The 22,621-nt window shown below is 36.6% G+C and overlaps 2 protein-coding genes across 4 annotated transcripts in view; one reads left to right on the forward strand and one right to left on the reverse strand.

Annotated features, from left to right (window-relative positions):
- Positions 1-7,271: 7,271 nt before the first annotated feature.
- LOC128873231 (facilitated trehalose transporter Tret1-like) lies at positions 7,272-19,485 on the forward strand. Its single transcript, XM_054116640.1, has 5 exons — positions 7,272-7,390; positions 11,579-11,926; positions 12,235-12,392; positions 13,949-14,407; positions 15,869-19,485. Exons 1-5 carry the CDS (start codon positions 7,379-7,381, stop codon positions 16,452-16,454), a joined length of 1,563 nt encoding a protein of 520 aa, XP_053972615.1. The 5' UTR covers positions 7,272-7,378; the 3' UTR covers positions 16,455-19,485.
- Positions 19,182-22,621, reverse strand: part of LOC128873229 (serine/threonine-protein phosphatase 6 regulatory ankyrin repeat subunit A-like) — a 51,881-nt gene continuing 48,441 nt past the window's right edge. For all 3 annotated transcript variants that reach the window (XM_054116634.1, XM_054116633.1, XM_054116635.1), the window contains exon 15: positions 19,182-21,988. In XM_054116634.1, the coding sequence (XP_053972609.1) occupies positions 21,876-21,988 (113 nt within the window). In that variant the 3' untranslated portion in view covers positions 19,182-21,875. The remainder of the gene's footprint in view (positions 21,989-22,621) is intronic.

The following is a 22,621-nucleotide window of genomic DNA, read 5'->3' on the forward strand; positions in this document are numbered from 1 at the left end:
GTCGTGGAACTGGTTGGCCGTCTTTCGATCATTTTTAGCTGACACTAATTGCTAGCTTCGCGTACAGACCATAATTATTCGAACGATAGTAAATTTGAACTATATTCCCGTTTAGGAAGTTAATCTTGCAACGAAGGATGAGTTTACTTCCTAGAAGATCTCCCAAGATAGGAAAATGCGATGACATAAACCCCATTCGAAGTCTATTTCTATACCTAAGAGGTAACTCCTGTTAAGTCTAACTTTTCGAAATTACGAACGAATATGTTAGTTACTTAACTGTTACTGAAGTTACTGATAGTTACTGAATTTTGAAAGTTTCAGAATCTTAAGACAATCTTTCAATTCAATTCAATTAAGATACAATATTGGAAAAATAACTGATTGACTGAATGATTTGATTCCGTATTCAAATAAATTTTATAGGATATCTTTTTAACTTTCTCAATTTATTTTCAATATACAGGGTGGAGCATTTTAAACAGGTCACCTGAATAACTCGCTTGTTTTTGAAGATAGGAGAAAATGCATTAGACCAAACTTACTTGGTATCAAGGGGCTCATAATCTGGTATAACCAAGTTTTCTGTAGGTGGAGGGGTCAACGAGATATGATCATCAATTTTGTTTTTTTAAATGGAATGCTATGGTTTCTTACTTACAGTTTGGTAAAGTGTTTCAAAACGAATACAGTGATCTATTATGAAGGTCATTCGAGGTCACCCAAAGTCAACTGCAATAGAAAATACATTGTCTTAGAGGACTTTTCGAATACTTGCGTATCACGTGTGTGTATCACGTGACATGGGTCACAAAAGATAACGAAACATTCAATCACATTGTACGCTTACCCGTATCCTCAAACATTATTGGTAATTTGACTACCGTCTAGAGTACAGCTTCGTAATATTACGCGAAAACCCAACTACCAAACTTGACGTGCAAGAACATACAAGAAGAGCTCGCTCTGTAATACATAGATACAAATGAAATTTGCCAGGCAGTGTCGTCAGTATTACGATTTAGACTATACAGGGTGTCCCAAAAATGTTGGAGGTCCTTGAAAGGGGTGGTTCGGAAGGTGATTTGAAACAACTTTTTCCTTTGCAAAAATGGCGGATGGGGCTTCGTTAAGTAGATATTAATAAAAAAACTCGACCAATCAGAGCGCGCGGATACCGTTGGAGCGGCCCCGGTAGCGAAGGCTACGCGCTGAGCGGCCGCGTCAATATCCTTCGATGCACGTCGAGTCACTTGTTCGGGTACGAGAGCGGCTACCTAGCGCGTAGCCATCGCTACCGCGGCCGCTCCACCAGTATACGCGCGCTCTGATTGGTCAGTGTTTTCCGTTAATATCTCCTCAACGAAGCCTCGGACAACAATTTCGCTAAGGAAAACGTTGTTTCAAATCACCCCCTGAACCACCCTTTTCAAGGACCTCCAACATTTTTGGGACACCCTGTATATCCATGTTCATGGTTGCTATTTTGAACACTTGTAGTGGCAGTAAGTAAATAAACGTCCAAGTATTCGAAAAGTACTCTGAGACAATTTACTTTCTATTACAGGTGACTTTGGGTGACCTGTAGTTACCGTTGTTATTTAGAATATTACATTTTCTTAAATTTGGATTCAATATAGTCTGCTTACGAAGCATGGATTTGAATGTACGCCTCTTGTAAGAAGGAACCCTAGGATGGTACAAAAAAGGTGCATTTTTTTGCATTGTGAATTTTTTGAGAACAAACGGAAATTTCTTCGGTAATAAGTTTCACGATATTCGAAAGAACGTTTCTTAGTGCATGCATCGTAATTCTTGTATATCTTGAATTAACATAGCTCTTGCGTTGTCGTTCTTTTACATAAGTATTCCGTGGTGACCACTCTATCTTAGTGCTGAATTATCTGAAATTCAAACCACACGCATTTTTGAATAGTATATCAAATTAACTAAATGCTATCGAGAGTTCGTTTTTAGCCTAGTTATTTTTTATACGTTAAAGCTGGTTGATCTTCATGGCTAAAAATTGTTAATTGGAGATTTAGATGGTTATCATTTTGCATAAAATTACTTACTACTCTTCAAATCTTACACTTACTACTCTTTCAAATATGCTCCGATTTGACAACGAAAGCGTGATTCAAAAAATATGATTTTTTGGGGACCTGTTAATAAAGCACTCGCGCGTCCGAATCCGCGAACGGCGTTGACGCGAGGTTACTCGTTTACCCTGCAGATGGGCCCGAAGTTGGAAGCGAGTTTTTAAAAAGAATCGACATATTCGTATTTTATTGCCATTCACGCGGGAAAAAGACATCAAAACTGTGTCACCCCGATGCCCTGGACTGTTGGACATGTAATCCACGCAACGTGACAACGTTCCAACCCTTACACTTGGGGGTGGACCATCCCTACCTCTGCCCCCCCCCCCTCCCTTCAGTTCGGGGGCAGTTTTCGAAACGGAACCTTTGTCGGCATTCATCCTTAACGTATCGAGAACAAACATGGTGAATTTCATCGCCCTCCGATGTGTGGAAGTGCTCCCTTACGAAGGGGGTTCAAAAGTCGCGAACTGTTCCACCCCCCCAAGGGGTGCCTATGGGGTGCACGGTATGGGTGATGGCATTTTCTGGATCAGAGGAGTCCAGAGAATGCATTGAGTCCAAAATCGAGACCATCGTCCAAAAATTGTGGATATTAGAAGGGGTGGGGGGTTATGGGGGGTGGGTTTGTCCTAGAGGGATTTCAAGGGGTGCATTTTGTAGAGGGTATCAAGGAGAGTCGCCCCAAAGGTTTTTTTGAATTTTTCAACCCCTTCCGTCATCCCTGGCCTGTTTCAAAGAGGCGTCTTTTTACACCCCCCCCCCTTTAGGGGGGTGAATTAACCCCTTCGCGTCAACCCTCGCCAATGCAACTTTGCACACGCCTAGGAGACATTTCAAAAATACTCCTCACACAGTTTCATTTCAATCGGTTGAAAACTCCCATAGTTACGACGGTTTGAAAAAGTGTCCCACTAATTGTTTGAAGCAGTGTAGTTCCGTATTAAACCTTTCGTATAAAACCTTTTACCTTCCGTATAAACCCTTTTTTCTATTGTATGTGCCTAAAAGTCTTATTTTCTTTACGTTATCAAATATATTTAGTCATCGTAAAACGCCCATATTTTATTTACAACCTTCAACAAAAAACACACTGTTATAAATATACTGCCTCTTTGTTAATCTAAGTTAGTCATTAGTAGTATTGACATATAAAACTAACCAACTAACTACGAATCAAAGGGTTCTAACGGTTTCATTCGCAGCAATTTTGTCCACTCTTAGCATAGGTCGTTTTACGATCACGAGGCCTACCGATTTCGTGATAAACCAATTACAATTTCCGCATCTCGCGTGTCGTACGTGGTAAGAAATCGAGGCTGTGTTCCGTGAACGTGTACTGAAATAATCATTTTAGCAGCGCCGAATTACAGGTTTCGTTCGCATAAGCGGTACACGAAACGTTTACCACAATTCTTCTTCTCCTTGACGCGAAAGGATCATTGTTTCACGAAATAGTCACATGTACAGAGCGGGAAAAAAGATAGCCCACCCAAAATTTTTCTTTACGTTACGAATAACATTATATTAGTAGAAAATACCGATAAAAAACTTCAAACAAGTAAAAAAATTATGCCAACTACATGAAAAAGTAGAGGACTCAAGGAGTTATCATTGAAAAATAGAAGATCCCCATAAAAAACTACAAGAAAATAGAAAAAGATGTGAAATCAAAATAAGCTGCCAGATGATTTGCTTAGATTTCCGCGGCCTGGAAGTCAAATGCTTGGCGTGGCTAGGCAAGGTCAAGGTGTCGATGAATAAGAATTATTTTAAAACGCAAAACAATGAAACTGTACTCATAATATTGTCAGAGTTTTAAATTGACGAATTATCTGAAAGTCTGTGAGAGAGAAAGTATGGGTATTGATGATCTAAGAATGCCTTGCCTGGCCACGCCAAGAATTTGACTTCCAGTCCGCGGAAATCTAGGCAAATCATCTGGCAGCTTATTTCGATTTCACATCTTTTTCTATTTTCTTGTAGTTTTTTATGGGGATCTCCTATTTTTCAGTGATAACTCCTTGAGTCCTCCACTTATTCATGTACTTGGCGTTATTTTTTTACTTTTTTGAAGTTTTTTTATCGGATCTCGCTTCTTTTTACAAATCATTTATTATATAGAATCTATTTTAAATTTATAAAAATAAAATTGATATTTCTGTAAACTCTACATAAGAAGTCTAAATTATTATTTGTTTCTTTAATCGAATAGAGTAAAATAAAGGGAGAGTGGATAACAAAAGCGAATATATATATATTTCATATAATTTATTAATTATAAACACTTATTCGTTCAATTTATAAATAATTATATATACCTGCAATTTTTTTTCTTGCTGCAAAAAATATTAATGTTAATGATAAAATGAGAAAATGACTCCATTTCTATAAGCTCTACATAAAAAGTCTAAATTAAAAACACTAGTAGTTGGATCTATTCTGTAAGGTACCTGACAATTCAGATTTTGACAATTTACCTTGTAATGAAAATGGATAAACATTTTACAACAGTTGCTGCAATTTGTTAACGAATAACCTCCAAGCCTGTGGTTCGCTTCATTTATATAAGGTCTGCATAAAAAGTCTAAACTCAAAACACTTTGGTGGTGTGGATCTATATTAAAAACAGTTTTCTGTATGAATAAAGGTATCTCGCAATTCAGATTTTGACAACTTACCTTGTAATCAAGATCGATTAACACTTTACAACACTGGCTGCAATTTGTTATTAAACCCTACATAAAAAGTCTAAATTGAAAACATTTTGCTGATATAAATATAATTAATAATGCAATAGTGTAAAAAGCTAAGCTCCTATTGGCTAAGGGTTGACGACGGGGAAATCATACGAAAAATACCGTTTCTGACAGATTCATGACATGATATTACGATATCTCAGTTGTACGTGGACCGATTTTATTGATTTTGGTTTTATTCGAAAGCTTATATGCGGTTTACATTAGAAAAATGCCTTTAAATTTAGAAAATAGTGCAGGCGTGTTGAGATATTCATGAAAGAAATGTCAGGTTAGGTCATATACGCGGTGACGGATAATTTTTCATGTACTTGGCGCCGAGACGCTACCGCGTCTCTAGATACAGAATCTATAGATAAACAATTGAAAGACAATTATACACCAATTGTACAGCTAGATCTACATGAAAAGATTACATTTTTTAAGTATGTAGTTATCTACAAAATTACGAAGATGTAAAATTATTATTTGCACGGACAACATTTGGGAACAGTACAAGAAATAAAATTAAAAATTGTCGAAAAATGATGGAAATTGCAGGAAGAGATAATTAAAAGACTTTACCGAAACGTTTAGTTGAAGTTTTACAGAAGAAAGGTTGAATATACAAAATATTAATAAATTGTTTTCTGTGATAGAAGAGAGAGCACGTGAAAGTGTGATAGAATGGATCAGAGGAATAGAGAAAAAAAGAAAATTAATGAGAGAAAATAGAGACTAAAGACAGGACCAAAAACACAATAATATTATACATTACATAGGTTTAGTGGTTTACTTATTAGACATTTAGTAGTAGGTTAGGTATAAGTAGGTAAGAATGGTTGTAAGTTTATGAGATGAGTAATAGAAGGTGAAAGAAGGGTGATGGAATGGATAAGAGCTATTGAGAAAAAAAAGGAAATTAATGAGAGAAAATAGAGACTAAAGACAGGACCAAAAACACAATAATATTATACAATACATAGGTGTAGTGGCTATACTTATTAGAAATTTAGTGATAGGTTAGGTATAAGTAGGTAAGAATAGTTGTAAGTTTATGAGAATGGGAAATACGTGAGAGAGGGAGAGAATGGAAGTAGACTGTTTGTAACCAAGTCCATTTCTTAGCTGAAAAGCTGAAATAAATGAAGATACCATATAATAGATCGTTTCCTTTGTTTATTTTCTTAAGATACACGTATTCTTTTGTATGTAGGTATTCCATTACGTAAGAGGAGTTATGGAATACAACGTTATGGATAACGTTGAATACAATCTTTATGTCACCGATTGTTTTCGCTTTTGCACAAAGCTTCGGTTGTGTTTTCTCTAAGCAAAATAGGAAAGTCATATTAGCATCAACTAACATCGTTCAATTATCTGTGCGAGCACAATAAATTGGATACAAAAAATAATTGTAATTATCCGTGAATCATCAAACAAGTCTGATAATTTGAATTAAAAAGCAGATTTGTTCTAAGTGACATCAAGTATCGTGATTATACAGGGTGTGGCAGGACGGGTGATGCAACCGAGCAGAGGGGGATACTACATGTGAAAATAAATCGAAATAATAGAATAACATTTTTTCGTTTGACGCTTTGTTTTCGAGAAAATCGAGTTTGAAAATTCGATTCAGTACGCGTGCACTATACCGCCTCTAGGTTTATGTAGGGTGTCCCAAAACTCGGGTAGGAGCCGGAAATGGGGGATAGCTGAGACGATTCTGAACAATTTCCTTTACAAAAATGTCGGTGGGGGCTTCATTTTTGAATTATTAACGAAAAATCATCGACCAATCACAGGGCCCGAGTAGCGCGCGCTCAGCTGGCTACGTAGCGACCTGGCGCAACCAGCCAATCATGGCTCGAACTTATGCTCTCGCGGCTGATCGCACGCTAATCGGGCCCTGCAATTGCTCGGTGTTTTTCGTTAATAATTCAAAAACGAAGCCCCCACCGACATTTTCGCGAAGGAAATTATTGTTCAGAATCGTCTCAGCTACCCCCCATTAGTAAGTTACATAACTTGGGAAACTAAATTTGAAGTTAGTTCGAAACTGTTTGCACTATTGTAAATAACAAAATCGAGGCTTAAGCTTGCTCCTCTTAAAATTGTGTGTTCAATCAATTAACAGGATATCTTTTTAATTTTTTTACAAAATTGTTTATATTATATTAAATAGTGCTAAAAGGTCCTGTTACATTTATTTTTTGTTTACCTACATGTTAATGGCAATTTATAATTAATTATAAGAAATCTATGCCTTACATAAAATTCTGTTAAAATCCTCTTTAAAAATTGCGTGTTTGTTGAATAAAAGAGCAACGATCTCTAATATTTACATTATTCCTATCAAACAGTGAAACATCAGATCGAACTACTTTTTAATCGATGAAAACGCAGATTATTTTATCCAGACACGATTTCCTCTCACTATTAAACTTTTTATCAAACCTGAATTTTAGACCCTCGATCATTTTGTTTTGAACCAACAAATAAATCTTTATATATATCAGTGTGAGTTCTTTGAAGAAAATGATTTACAAGGTAAATTTCTTTATCATATTTAGACTGCGGATCTTTATGCATTTATAGAAAATTTGAACGTGCAAGAAATTACAAAATGCAAACAATATGCAAGAATATAAAAAAGATTGAATGTAAAGTTCATGTTATAATATTTGCAGAATAAAATAAATTCCTATTTAGATTCAATTTTTGTAGGCACGTTCGCGAAGATTTTACTTTGCATAAAGATCCGCAGTCTAATCATATTTTATTATTTTATATTTTTTACTTTCTCTGTGATTAGTCGATGGTTTTTCGTTAATAATTCAAGAACGAAGTCCCCACCGACATTTTCGCAAAGGAAATTGTTGTTCAGAATCGTCTCAGCTACCCCCCATTTCCGGCTCCTACGCGAGTTTTGGGACGTTCAGTACACAGCAGAAAGCACCCTAGTAGCAATTATTGTTGGCATTTTGATGGGCCATTGACGTGATATCGGTTGGCCAACGGTTAGGATTGTCGTCCTTTTCTTCAACTGAGCCAACGATCACACCCAATGTAGGCCCCACGTTACTTTCAATATAAAGGGCCATCTGAAAATTTCTTCAATAAAACAGCTTTCAGAATGTTTTTTGGAGATTATTTCTTTTACATATGAGATTTATACCTTAATTGAATAATAACATTGAAATAAAAACCAATTTGTATATTTGAAAAATATTTTATTTGAAATTTTGTAATGTTAGTCTTTTATTCAACTTTTGAATGTGTAACGTTCATTAACGGGCATTATCCCCCTTGTAAAGGTTTATTAAATTTTACCATTAATTTATATGGAGGCCACATGCATCCTTTTTTTAGAGATGTAAGCTACTCCGATCGTACAACACCAACACTCCCATTGTCACCATCTTGAGTTGCTTCAAATTCAATTACTTTGTACATTATGTAAAAATAAAATAAAAAAAATATTATATACGAAGCGCGTCTAATCGTGATAAATGCACGCTACCGTCGCTTTCGTCGATCAGTTTTTTGTTTTATTACCGTTGTTGTTAGGAACAAAAATTCACATGAACTAAAAATGTATATTAAATAGAACGCAATAAAACAATACGCATTACTGTTGTACGAACGGATCTTTCACTTTCCATATTAAATTACTACTTACCTGCTTTACATTAGAACGGATCACCAAACGGACTGCAAGACGCCCTGCAACTGCACACAATATACATATAACAGTCATTCCACCTTTAACTCGAAAAATAAAACACTCGCGTTGCGAATTATATTCGTAATTTGCTGGCTTTGACTGGCTTCACGCATATCATTTTCAATCATTAATCGTGCTTTATTGTAAATGTCAATGCGTAGCATAAAATAAAGTAATGGATAACCAAAATTAACTGTCTGGTGACAACGGTGCCCGCCCAGCATCACATCGATTAAAAATGAAAAGAAACAAGAGTCGAAAGACTCGTCCCGTCGTTGTGCCGGCAACAAACCTTTTCATTTGTTTTCATTTTTGCTTTCTGAAATTAAAGTAGACAAATTTGATGAATAATCAATGAATAAAGCTCAATATACTGTACATAACAAAACTTCAGTGGGCCAACTATAGTCCAACGGTAGAAAACCGCGAGTATTATTCATAAATAAGAATAGAAAGAACTCATTTTAGAATATAACAACAGGTTCTTGTTTGTAACAAGATTTCCACAACGTCTAAGGACAACGTTTAAGCGTTGGCGTGCTTTGGTTGGTCCGACGTAGTACTATTGTTGCAAGTTTCTTGTTAATTAACCAACTATAGTAATTGTTAGCCCAACATTAGGTATTTGTAGGAAAATTGTCATAATCCTTCTAACGTAGGCTCTTATTTGGGCATTTGTAGGCAAAAGCACTAACTACATATATCCCAACTGATTCCCAACTATTGGAAACCGTTGGCCAACCATAAATGCTACTAGGGTTATAATTAAAAGAATTATTATTTTTAGACATGTTCGCTATCGCACGTCATATAGACAGTCGAGGACGAAATTAAGTGGACAGGAAGCAGAAGCAACTATCATTCGTATTTAAATACGAAACGAGGTAGTTCGAAGAATAAACGATTTGACGGATCATAGATATTGTTCGCAACGGTTGCGAAATTAGTTAACATTATTGGTACGTACGGTGGAAAGCAATCTTACGTGTATATTTCTGAATTTTTGGGGGACAAACGAGAAATTTTCTGGACATTTAAGATTTAAGATTCGAAAAAACGTTTCTTAGCGCATGTGTCGTCATTTTTGTGTTTGAAAATATTTGTATTTAAATATTTTAACTAACTAATTGGGGGAAAAAGTTGAATTTGTAGTATTTGTCCCTCAATTTAAATAGATTGTAGAGATTTTGCCGATGAAAATGACTTGAAACACTAAATTCATCCCAACTTCGAAATGGAGGAGGTTACTCAATTCGACATGTATACATTTTTTTAAACATTTGCAACTGACAATTTTTTAGATATTAGACAAAACAAAATTTGCGGCGTTGTCGTTCTTTTACATGAGTATTCCGTAGTGACCGCTCTATCTTAGAGCTGGTATATCTGAAATTTAAAACGCAAACATTTTTTAATTATATATTAAGTCGTCCGAGTACTATCATTATCGTCTAACAATAAGCATTTTTGTCTAACAAGGGGAAGTCACGGTCATGTAACCTCAGATCTGGAGCCAAATTTTTTTTGGCGATTCGGGACCCTAAAAATGTTTTGCCGTGGCATGGGGTTTTTATGAAAGGGCCTCAGGGGGCACAAACAAAATTTTAAAAAGCCAAAAAACGAATATTTTAATTTTGGCAAAATTATTATCGATTCGCACTTCAATTATTATCGATACGAGAAATTCAGTAAAAATAGATATAAAATTCTAGGAAAATTATTTCTCAAGTTATCGCCAAAAAACCGCTTTTGATACTAACAACATTTGTAAGCAAAATACCTGAGAAAAATTTTTTAAAGCAAAAATAACATCATATCCAGATTCATCGCCCAAAAAACCTATAGATACCGAATTTCGTGATGATTGGATAATATTAATTTTATTCCCTATAATGATACTAGCAGAAATTGATCAAAATCGTGATTCGAGATTAGCTTGTCAACTTTAAACGTCCCCATAGCTTCCTCAACTCTTAACCGATTTACTCGATGAATATGTCGCTGGAAAGCTCTTTTAAAGGCCAATGAAAGTTATTTCATGGTAAAAAATGCTCAGATTGCTTTATCACCCTCAAAATTTGAGTCAAATATCACAAACCTCAAGTCATTTGAGAATTTTTTTTGAGACCCTTACAATTTTTTAACGGGTCACCGATTTTTTATGGTTACCTATTATGAAGGTGGACATTCGGTTAAAATTTCATCGAATTCTTATTTCAAGTTCTGAAATAAAAAAATCTCTTAAGTTGCATTTTGGAGAAAGTAATTTTATGCAAAATGAAAACCATCTAAATCTGCACTTTCGTTAAGGAAAAAGGTGTTCCAAATCACCTCCCGATCCACCCCCTTTCAAGGTGTGACAACCATTGAGCTCTATCCTAACTGGAGTGTGGACTGCGATAGACAAGCCGGTCCGAGAGAGATGCAAGATGAGTGGTTCCGGTGGTACTATCCTATAGCAAATTTATGTGTGGAGAGAGAAGACTCCTCTTTGTTTGAATTTCGCGGCACTCTAGGAATTATTTACAGATTAATTATGTACAGATTTGAACTTTATTTCCTTTTTATTTATATATAAAACGATAGAAACATTAATAATAATATCTACATAATAATGAAATAGTATACATAATTTACATACCATAATTTAGATCCTACAAATATATACAATTTGGTATAGAACTAAATTTTATTATTTGTCAAAATTCAATTTATATTGTATTTATCCAATTTTATGCGGAAAAAATCTGAAAGTAACTCACTCGACAATGCTCAGCGATGCTCGGTATTATAGGATAATACCGGAACCACCCATTTTGCATTTCTCTCGGACCTCCGTTGCCTCTACTTCTTCCTACAGGAGTTCACACTCCAGTTAGGATAGAGCTCAATGGTTACAACATTTTTAGGACACCCTGTATTTTACCAAAATGTAAAGAAAAACAATCGAAACGCTCGAACGAGCCCTTTCGAAGACGCAGCGTACATTTGGATTTAATCTATGTTTCCAGATATTCGCAGGACTGGCCGCGCATTCCGGTCAAATTTCCGTGGGGCTCGGACAGGGATTCAGCGCCATTTTGATCCCGCAGCTGCTACAAAGCAACTTCGCCGATTCGTCCCAAACCTCTTGGATAGCGTCCTTGGGTGTCGTATCCAATCCCTTGGGATCTTTGATCGCTGGACTGTGCGCGGAATGGTTTGGAAGAAGGTCAGCTATCGCTCTGGCCAGCTTGCCGCATGCTGCTGGCTGGTTGTTGATAGCGTTATCAAAAAACGTGCCGATGCTGTACGCAGGTAGATTCATCAGCGGAATCGGCATGGGCATGGCGAACGGCCTCTACCTTTACGTCAGCGAGGTATGTAATCGCATTCCTATCGAAAATAATAAAAAATAATACGATCAAATTCAAACAAGTTGCTCATTATGTTTTGTTACAGCCAACTTTTTAAATTATAAAAAGCTTTAGCCTCTATATGTACCTAGATTCCTGATTCCTGAATATCGATTAAATTGGTCAAATATAAATGCAAATTATTTATTCGTTTAATAAAGTAAGAACCATTTAGTACACAGGAGTAATACATAATGTAAATACAAAAATAAAGATTAAAGTGGTAAACTTGAAACTAAACTGAAATTATATTAATGAACCTTCAATTTCAGGCTGCAGCACCGAATCAGAGGGCTTGGCTAGGAAGCTGCGGCCCTGTGTTAGTGTCACTCGGTGTCCTAATGATCTACACACTAGGTGCATTCACGACGTGGCAGAGAGCCGCGGCGATTAGCATCGGACCCGCGATCCTCTCCTTGGCACTGACACGGTAATTACTAGCTAATGTTACCACGTAATGTCTCGCGGATACAAAAACGGAAACGCGTCATAAATCCATCGTATGATTGAAACGAAAACCAAGGAACGATCTTTCGTCAATATCGTGAGTTTTTAGGTTTTTAGGTTTTTATTTTTCAGGATGTTTCTATTTGGTCGTCGTCCTGGAAGAGAAAGAAATTCGTTAAATAAATAAATTTATCGTGTTATATTTTTCATATTTCAATTTATTTATTTAACAAATTTCTTTTTTTAAATTTCACAATTTATCGTGTTACATTTTTCATATTCCAATTTATTTATTTAACGAATTTCTTTTTTTAATTTTCACAATTTATCGTGTTATATTTTTCATGTTCCAATTTATTTATTTAACGAATTTCTTTTTTTAAGTTTTACAATTTGTCGTGTTATATTTTTCATATTCCAATTTATTTATTTAACGAATTTCTTTTTTTAAATTTCACAATTTGTCGTGTTACATTTATCATATTGTAATTTATGTATAATCGCTTTTAAGGGTGCGCAGGAGTCAGAACAGGAAACTCCGGGACAAGGATAGAGAGGGTGATACAATTGCAGGAGAGACGAGGACAGGACTATTAGGCTAGCATGATTTTTTTTACAGGATATTGAAGCAAAGAAGCAATATTTTCTAATAATTCTGGTCTAATAATTCAGACTCCAAAGCCTGATTTTGCAATTTCGCCCCTTAAAACTTTATAAACAATAAAAGTACGTTCTTTTTTTTCTTATAGAAGAAATTTGTTTACATATATTTTTTCCAACATCAAGCCCTGGATTCGCATCCACCAAAGTGTAACGAATATATTAAAACCAGAATTATTAGAAAATATTGCTTCTTTGCTTCAATATCTTGTAAAAAAAATCATGCTAGCCTAATAGTCCTGTCCTCGTCTCTCCTGCAATTGTTGTATCGCCATCTCTGTCAAGGACAGAGGACAAGGTCCCGGAGTTTCCTACTTTTTCCGCGACTGTCGCTGAAGTCAACTCGGAGTTCTATTGTGGGGACTTTCCCCTAGGCTTGGTCATGTTGGCACTACCGTCGCGTCGACGTGGGGTTTTTCCAGAGTTTGGCGAGCGTGCGACGATCGAGGGTTCAACTTTTTTTGACCAGAGACGCTTCCTCTTACGTGTGCTTACGTGCTGTTACGTACGAAGTCAATACCTTCAAAACTAGTGTTATTATAGTATTAAATAAATTAAACACCGTTCAGAAGTTATACGTCTATCACGCATACTATTGTTAGTAAACCAATCCCCACACTGTTCTGACTCCTGCGCACCCTTAACGAAGCCTCGGACAACATTTTTGCTAAGGAAAAGTTATTTCAAATCACTTCCCGAACCACCCTTTTCAAGCTGTTACAACATTTTTGGGACACCTTGTTAAAACCTGTATACAAAAGTTCGAAAATGGTCATTGTAGGTCGTGGTAAGTTTAGTGTTAATACCAAAATGCTTGATTGTTTCAAAACCCTAAATTGCTCTATCCTCTGATCGAGTTAAAGGTTTATGTTCTCTCAGGATGATTCCCGAGACCCCAGGTTGGCTGGTGGCCCGAGGACGAAGCGAGGAAGCGAAAGAGTCGTTGCTGTGGTTGCGGGGCCCCGGTTCGAGTACCGACAGAGAGTATCAAGACTTGTGCGAGATAAACCTGAAGAGAGAAGAGAAGAAGGAGAACCTTGTAAAAGCTCTTCACATGCCAAGCGTGTGGAAGCCCTTTCTTATACTCGTCGCCTTCTTCGCGTTGCAACAAATGTCCGGGATCTACATAATCCTCTTCTACGCTGTGAGCGTTCTCGAAGACATCGACGTGGACATAGACCTGAACGAGTACTCTGCGAGCGTTGGCATCGGTGTGATCAGATTGTTTGCGTCGATCGTTGGCGCTGGTCTCGCGAACAGCTTTGGCAGAAAAGTGCTGGCCTTTGCCAGTGGTCTAGGAATGGCGATCTCCGCTATGGGCGTTGCTGTAGCCTTCAGGTTTGTATTGTTTATTATTACACTGCGGATCTTTATGCAAATTCGAATTTGTACAGATTCAGATAAAGAATTCAGATTTAAATAAAAGTATGTAGTAAGATTATATTAACATTGCTTTTAGACCATATTATAATACATATATAATCTAAAAACAACATAATTCGTGAAAAGTGAAAAGAATATTCTTTACCAATCAGAAGCGATCACGAAGAATCACGAATCACGGTGAAAAATCATCGTGATTGAGAATGAATGCGATTGAATCACGAGTGATTCAAAAGTAGCAGTTCACGCCATCTCTAATGTTATTCACGGACTTCTCAAGTACACCCCGATCGATAAGTAGATCAATGAACATGTTAGAGGGAAGACACGGGTAATGCAGTGAGGTGACATTACCGGCAAAAATGGGCCTAAAAAGGGGTCCGGGACTTTTCGTTTTTCGTCCTTATATTAGCATATTTTGGGTTGAATGAGGGCTCATTCGAAAGAGGAAGGTCCAACGAAGGGTGCTCTGGTCATCATTTGTGTCACAAAATCCATTTAATAACCTAGAAATACTTTCATTCTGCGGGTGTGTTTTGCTCGATTTTTGTTCGACTTTGGACGCTCATATTATTAAATATCAACACACTCTCGTCCAATCATGACTAGAGCACCCTTCAGCCAAAAATATGCTAATATAAAGACGAAAAGCGAAAAATCCCGAATCCCTTTCTAGACCCATTTTTGCCGGTAATGTCACCTCGCTGCATTACTGGCAAAATTGGCGAAAAAAGAGGTCCGGGACTTTTCGTTTTTCGTTCTTATATTAGCATATTTTGAGTTGAATGAGGGCTCATTCGAAAGAGGGAGGTTCAATACAGCACGCTCTGATCATAACTTAACGATAAGTGTCCAAAGTAGAGCAAAAATACGATAAAATACACCTGGAGAATCCAAGCATTTTTAGGTCACTAAAAGAGTTTTATGGCTTAAAAGATGATCAGGATGTGCTGCACTGAATCTTCTTCTTTCGAATGAGCCCTCACTCAGCCTCAAGTATTCTCATATCAGAACGAAAAACGAAAAGTCCCGAACCCCTTTCTTCGCCCATTCTTGCCGGTAATGTCACCTCGCTGCATTACCCGTGCTGCTTTATCAACGCGATTGTGGTGTCTCGCAGAGATGGGCAAAACCCTAGGCTTCGAATAAATCTGAAGTTTGCCGATGTGTTCGTCTCTTTTCCTTCTTTGGAAAATGTTCTAAAGAGGAAAGGAGATAGACATATCGGCAAACTTCACATTTATTCGAACTATTTATTCATACGATAAATCGTATGACGTTGCAAGAACACGCAATTACACACGCTTATACTTTAATTATGAAGTGTTAATAAAGGACCCTATTCATATCATAAAAAGGTGTATCATTATTGTGGAAAGGAATGTAATAGCGACAAAACGACTTTTCTCTTTTCAGATTCAAGCTACCATCGATAATGTCTCTGATATGCATCGGAGGTCACGTAGGATCGTCGATGATAGGGTTCCTCACTTTGCCCTGGGTGATGACCTCGGAGCTGTATCCACTGAGGTTCCGAGGACCCCTGGGAGGTATCACCACTAGCCTAGTGCAAATGTTAACGTTCGCGACTATTAAACTGTATCCAGACCTGCGTTCACTGGTTGGCATGGAGTCCACGATGTGGATGTTCGGTGGTGTCAGCCTTTTAGGAGCTTTGTTCGCTATAACAATTCTACCGGAGACTAGAGGTCGAAGCCTGGACCAGATAGAAAGTGGATTCTCCAGCAAGCCAGCGTGGGATAGTGCCATGCAGACCTTGCCAACCGTGTGTGCTCAGCCAAGAAACATTACGCTTCAGAAGTTCTCTTCTATCTCCGAAGAGAAGCACCATAACATGCTGGCGAATACATATGTTTACGATAACTTCTGTTTGGACTTGTCTCATGACGATAGCGCGGATGCTAAAAAGGATCCTGCGAAAGGCTCGGACACCAAGAGCGACGTTATACACACCATCTCCTTGGAACACGTTTACCTCTGATGAACCAAAGGATTCCAGAAGCATTCGTTTTCGTGAATCTAAACCAAAGTTGGAACACCTCTGTAGAGTAACTCATCGGCTGTACATCTAATTATCAGTTGTTTCATTGGTAGCTCTTTTTTTATCTGATTTAGCATCGATATTTATCTTTAGATAGGATCATAGGTTGCCTTTAAAACACATTAATGCTAGCTATGCAGTAGATTTCTCAACAGAAATTTTCTGGATTTAGAAGGCTTAAAGAGAAATGAATTTGGATATACGCTTGGACCTTTGTATATGAATAAAAGTCAGCGTAAGTGATTAGTGAAAAGTATAAACCGTTTCTAGAAAAGAGTGCTCCGTAAACCTAGCGTTAAAGAGATTATGATATATGGATACTATGACATAGAAGGTCGCAACTTTAAAAAGGACAAAAATGTTCAGTTTACTCTGAAGGAAAGTGACTTTTGAGATTCTCATGAAACTTTTTTTTAATGTCTACTGGAGCAAAAGAGACAATCAGGTGTTCTGCTTCCGGTAGAGGCCATTTTATGTACAATTGTTGATTACTTTGACTGTAGTTACCGAAACTTTCGGGAAGATGAACACTTTGGGATGTTGTTCTCGAGGTGTTCTCGTCATTGTGATATTCTAATACTGACGACGCGAAGTATTTATCGAATAACCGATACTTGAAGTTTGCCAAACGACTCACGGTCAGTATTAAGATCATTCCTACGCCTTTTTTTAAATGTGTTCGTTGTAAGCCGTCAGACGAGTTGTCGAGGTTCGCACGATTCTTCTAAGGCTTTAGCCAACGATCGCTTGTTCGTTTTTACGGTGAATGTGTTGGCACTTTATCTACTGATCTATTTAGAAAGAGTCCACACCTTAGCCTAAGATTTTGTACGGTTGCATACAGTGTTTCATTTTAACTTGAACTCCGTAATAACTCAATAACATGGGGTTTTAACAAAAAAATAAAGTTATCAATTCCATTATATGATAAATGGCGCCCTTTCGATATTTCTTCATGGCTGCCACTTTTTTAAATGTAAGTCAATTTTGTGTCCTAACGAAAATTGTAACTGGTATTGAGACGAAAACACCGGTTGTTGTTTCTTGTTTCATTTGAATCAGTTTTGACCGAGTTACAGCGTTTTAAAGTTTGTTGTTTTCCAAATTCGTCTCAATACCAGTTACAATTTTCATTAAAACAAACAAATCTTTATATTAATTAATAACTCCTCTTCTGTCCCCCTCGCAACAATAAAACATATGTCTGATACATTTTTTTGCTAAAAGCCCATGTTTTCGAGTTATTACGGTGTTCGAGTTAACCCTTTGCACTCGAGAGGTGACTCTCAGTCACCATTAGATTTCACGCAGCAAATCTATCAGCAACAATGTTTCTTTAGGTTTAATTTCTTTGGAACTCGAAGTGTCAATAAAATGATTGTCGGTGAGGTAAAGGTGACCTGACTCTCAAATCTCGAAAGCTTAGCATTCGTGGCAATAGAATGCTAAGAAAACATCTCGAGTCGCTGGTAGATACTAGAAAAAAGGGCCCCAGTGCAAAGGGTTAAAATGGGGCAACCTGTATATTAATCTAGGCTGACTAATGCTTCGGCGTAAAAAAACACATCCTAGTAGTTACTTTACTGTTACATTTACTGTTTCAGCCGTTAAAAAATTCATATCTTTATTTCTTCTATTCATTTATTAATTTTGCCCTCTTTTAGGACTCTTAAGTAGACGCTGAGTCGTCCTACCCGAGAAGAATAGTCTGCGAAAATCTAGAACTCTATTTCAGTAAATTGTGTACGAATCGATTTGCAAATTTTTGAAAAACTTCATCAAACATTAAGTAACAACTGTCTCACTGGAAATTATTTCGAACGCAAATTTCCCTCGATACTTTTTAACGATGAAAATGAGAACATCGTTAGCTAGGAGTTACTCATTTGCAACTGATCGTATCGTTGGAACCTACTACGTATCTATATAAAATTAGAAAGATTTTCCATGACATTCGGCCAAGTTACAGCGATTTATATTTTGAAATCTAATTGAATTTCAGGGAAAAACATTTTTATTTTTTAAACTAAACGTTGGATGAATAAATTGTAAGTATAAAAAAGTTTCGTCTTGTCATTCTCTATAAGGAGAAATTTTTTCAAAATCGATTTGACGAATTTAAAAAGTTCATCTACTTGGACGTGGCGCTTAAACTAATATACTTCCAGCAAAAATTGTGCCGCGGTCAAAGGGTCAAAAACTAAACTGACGATTAACTTTTGCACACTGTTACTAGATATATCATAAGCCTTGTCTGTTTCCAAAATTGAGCTTTGAAAGTAAATCACCAACAACACAGTTAATAAATTCCAATGTTACATGATACAATTGAAAAACCTATAAATAAGTTCCCAGTAGATGAAGTGTTAATAAGCTTCTTGTCTCCAACGTTTATCAATCGTTAGCCTTTTACTAGCCTTCTTGATCGACACTTATGAATCGCTCTTTATAGTAATGAATACTTCGTTAAAATGGTATTAAATTGAATTACGAATACAAGTATTTGCACGTGACAGTCTTAACCAAAATAGAGCCGATGCCAGATAAATGTTTACGGCCGAATGAGATGTGCGTAGGACGTTTAACCACTACCAGTCGGTAAAGTGTTAAGTATCAATGGAAGAAGACAACCAAACATATCGTAGACTTTTCAAAACAAGGATGACGAGACGTCCTCGAAACGGTATAATTGAGAAGTAAAAACGACGGTGCTCTCTATTATTAGTAATAATGATCGAGTGTTTCGCATGAGAATGGATTAGAAGAATCGCGCGAGCCTGATTATACAACTATTTATGTCTATAGAGACATATTTATACTTATAAGAATGTTTGTATGATGAAATGTTTCTTGTTGCCGATGCATTGCGTAACTCATGATACTTGTACATACAATTCTACGCGAACAATTTGTAAATAATGTTGTTTGATATTGTGTAATGCTAAATATACTATTTTTTCAAAAAAGGAAACTCATGTATTTATTTAATTAAATACATTCGATATATTTTTGCTGGTTAACGAAACACGTTGCTCGGTTTCGTTTCCAAGTTTCAGTGCTTATCAAATTTCGCACGTTTGCAAAGGAAACAGGATACTCGTTCGATGAAATGACAAGACGGTGACAAAAATAAAACCGAACGTCGCTTATTGATTACAAATGCATCACGTAGTACAGATGCACAATATTGGCAGTAGCACTTTAAAAGTTATAGCGCGATTTCGATGTGGTACAGTATTAAATTCCCGGAGCTCACGTTGTATATGTGTATACGGTCGGCGGTATTGAAAAATATTTATCAATATGTACAGCGGATACGGTTTTCTATCTTTCAGTGAAAAATACTGTAACTGAAATTCGCGCGGTTCGCTTAAACTACGTACAAAATTGGAGATTGCTTTGTTCTATTTAATATTACTCTCGGTCCTCTCGCTACTATTTAGGTATCCCTTTGTTCAAGCGATTATTACAATATTAATATGTACAATAAAAATACATATTCCATGCGCACGATATGATTCAAAATCTCTTTCAATCGATTGATATAAGTAGAAAATAATTTACTGAGCATTCTAGGTATCATATATACGTCGATAGCGATAATAAGTACAGAATAGTTTCGGTGAATCGGTCTTCGCTAGTTCAACACGTTCAGTTATCTGATTGAAATATTCTGGCTTTCATATTTCCACTTCTTACAATGAGGACTACCAGAGAACTACAGTGGGTGTAGAATGTATTCGTACACCGATCAATTTACCAACAAATTTTTGTGTGAAATTGTAGTTTATTCACTTCTTTTTTTGTAATCAATGATATTTTACATATTCTCGGAAGTCTCTAAGGTAGATATAGTCCAAACAACATTTACTAGTTAATATAATTTGTGAAATTAACAAAAAGATGCGAAAAGTGGGTGAAAGTATAGAAGCAATATGTATTTGTACGATTCTTATGACGAAGCATTTACAGTAGAATTTGTAACATAAACATATCAGTTTATGCTCCGTACGAATTAGAAAACGTCAAATTTCCAGTAAAGTACTTTTAAACAATTGTGCGAATACTTATTGCTTCAACATTTCTATCGATTAATTGTTTTTTTTTGTAATCTATCTATTCTAGAGATTTCCGAGAATACGTAGAATGTCATTGCTTATAAAAAAATAAGTTAATAAATTACAATTTTACAGTTTTTTTGGAAATTGATCGGTGTACAAATACTTTCTACACCCTCTGTAAATACGGGTCTAGTTTCATTCTCCAGGTACGTTAGTCTAAAGTCATTTCATTCGCCAGCATCCATTTATAATTTATAAAATTATATTCTCACGTCAAATATTAAATAATTTGAAGAAAAGATGTATCTTATATCAAATTCATTTTAACACGCTAAATGCCAGATGAAATAAAAAAGAGATAAAATTTTGTTTTGAGACAATTGAAACCTACGTAATCTAACGTTTATCGAATGCTTCTTTCAGTAACGTTATCAATGTTCATGACTCTTAACCAGATTTATTTTCTTTAACATTTTTACCTTCAAAATTATGTTGTTTGGTTCCGTGGTAAAAATCTTTGCCACCCATATGCCAATATACCGAAACTATACTGTATAGAATTACGCGTGACAATTATCAAACGCGCAGATTTGATGGGCATTCCGAATAACGAACCAGTATTCCTTGTATAATTCGCGAAGAGATAAAATAAGTGTCGTACAGTGAATCCTCGAATTATGCAACTTGGCAGAGACTCGGTTGTGTACCCACTTCATGTCCTCATACATATTTTGCATGCATGTAACTGCATACTAAAGCAAGTTTTTGTTTCCTGGTTTTTTCTTCTAATAAAGAAGTACATATTGCTCTATTTAACTTAAATTGTGCGTATAATTCTTTATCTATGCTTAGACCTTTTTCTATCCTTTCGTATCAGTATTACTTAGTGCATGTTATATTTGCGTTAATAATATTGTCGTTACATGTACAGTTCCAAAAAAGCGAGTGTCAATGTCTCCAGTCCGTAGGAAAATACAGAAACGTTGTTAACAACAATATAATATGTATAGTATGCAATGTTAATACGAAGGAATGCAGCGGACGATCACTTTACGAAGTATAAATAACAATATTTATTCTATCTTTTCGCAAGCTATATAGAAAATACTGGTTTCGCGAATAGAATGTTGATGGCGTGTATGTTTTCGACAATGTCATGTATACAAAGTAATAGAACCAGGCTCTCATAAGCCTGGGTTCGAACCGATTCCAGGCACCATTTCGCAGCATCGGTATTTCTATGAGTTGCTTCAACGTTTGAAGTTTGAGACCCGCGATGGTCTGGCTGCGACGACTATTGTCAGTAAAACTCGGAATCTGAGCTGTGCTGGGAGTCACCACTCCTGCCATTTAAATACACTTCCGACGTTTGTTGAATCGACGGCGACTGTTGCGCTGCTTCCCAATGTTGACCTGCGACAATAATATAATGAATTTATCAGAAATACTTTTAATCGATCTCTTTGGGGAGGAGGATGAACACGCAGGGCGAGCTTTGTCGCAGAAGATTTTTAAGAATTTTACTATGTATAATCTGTAAATACCAGTGCTGTGATGCCAGTATTTTCAGATTGCGCATGCGCATTGTCTTTTGCATCAGGAAAGTATCTAGTACAATCATAAAACTGGCGCCCTTAGTCGCCCCAAAAAATAATAAAAGTATACAAGAATTGGGACCACGCATCGTCTTCTATAGTTACAGTACTATGCTTTCAGCTTTTTAAGACGCGTATCTTGGAAGTAATACTGGCATCAAAGCAGACAATTATACAGGATGTCCCAAAAATGTTGGTACACCTGGAAATGGGTGGTTCGAGAGGTGATTTGAAACAACTTTTTCCTTAGCGAAAATGTTGTTTGAGGCTTCGTTGAGGAGATATTAACGAAAAACGTCAACCAATCAGAGCGCGCGGATACCGTTGGAGCGGCAGCGGTAGCGAAGGCTACGAGCTAAGCGGCCGCGTCAATGGCCTTTGATGCACGTTGAGTCACTTGTTCGCGTACAAGCGCGGCCGCTTAGCTCGTGCCTTCGCTACCGCGGGCGCT

The sequence above is a fragment of the Hylaeus volcanicus genome, chromosome 3, assembly GCF_026283585.1.
Source record: "Hylaeus volcanicus isolate JK05 chromosome 3, UHH_iyHylVolc1.0_haploid, whole genome shotgun sequence".
Taxonomy (NCBI): Eukaryota; Metazoa; Arthropoda; class Insecta; order Hymenoptera; family Colletidae; genus Hylaeus; species Hylaeus volcanicus.

Coding starts and splice junctions, on each gene's coding strand:
- LOC128873231 (XM_054116640.1), top strand. Junction 11,927..12,234: donor TCTACCTTTACGTCAGCGAG/GTATGTAATCGC, acceptor CTTCAATTTCAG/GCTGCAGCACCGAATCAGAG. Junction 12,393..13,948: donor CTCTCCTTGGCACTGACACG/GTAATTACTAGC, acceptor ATGTTCTCTCAG/GATGATTCCCGAGACCCCAG.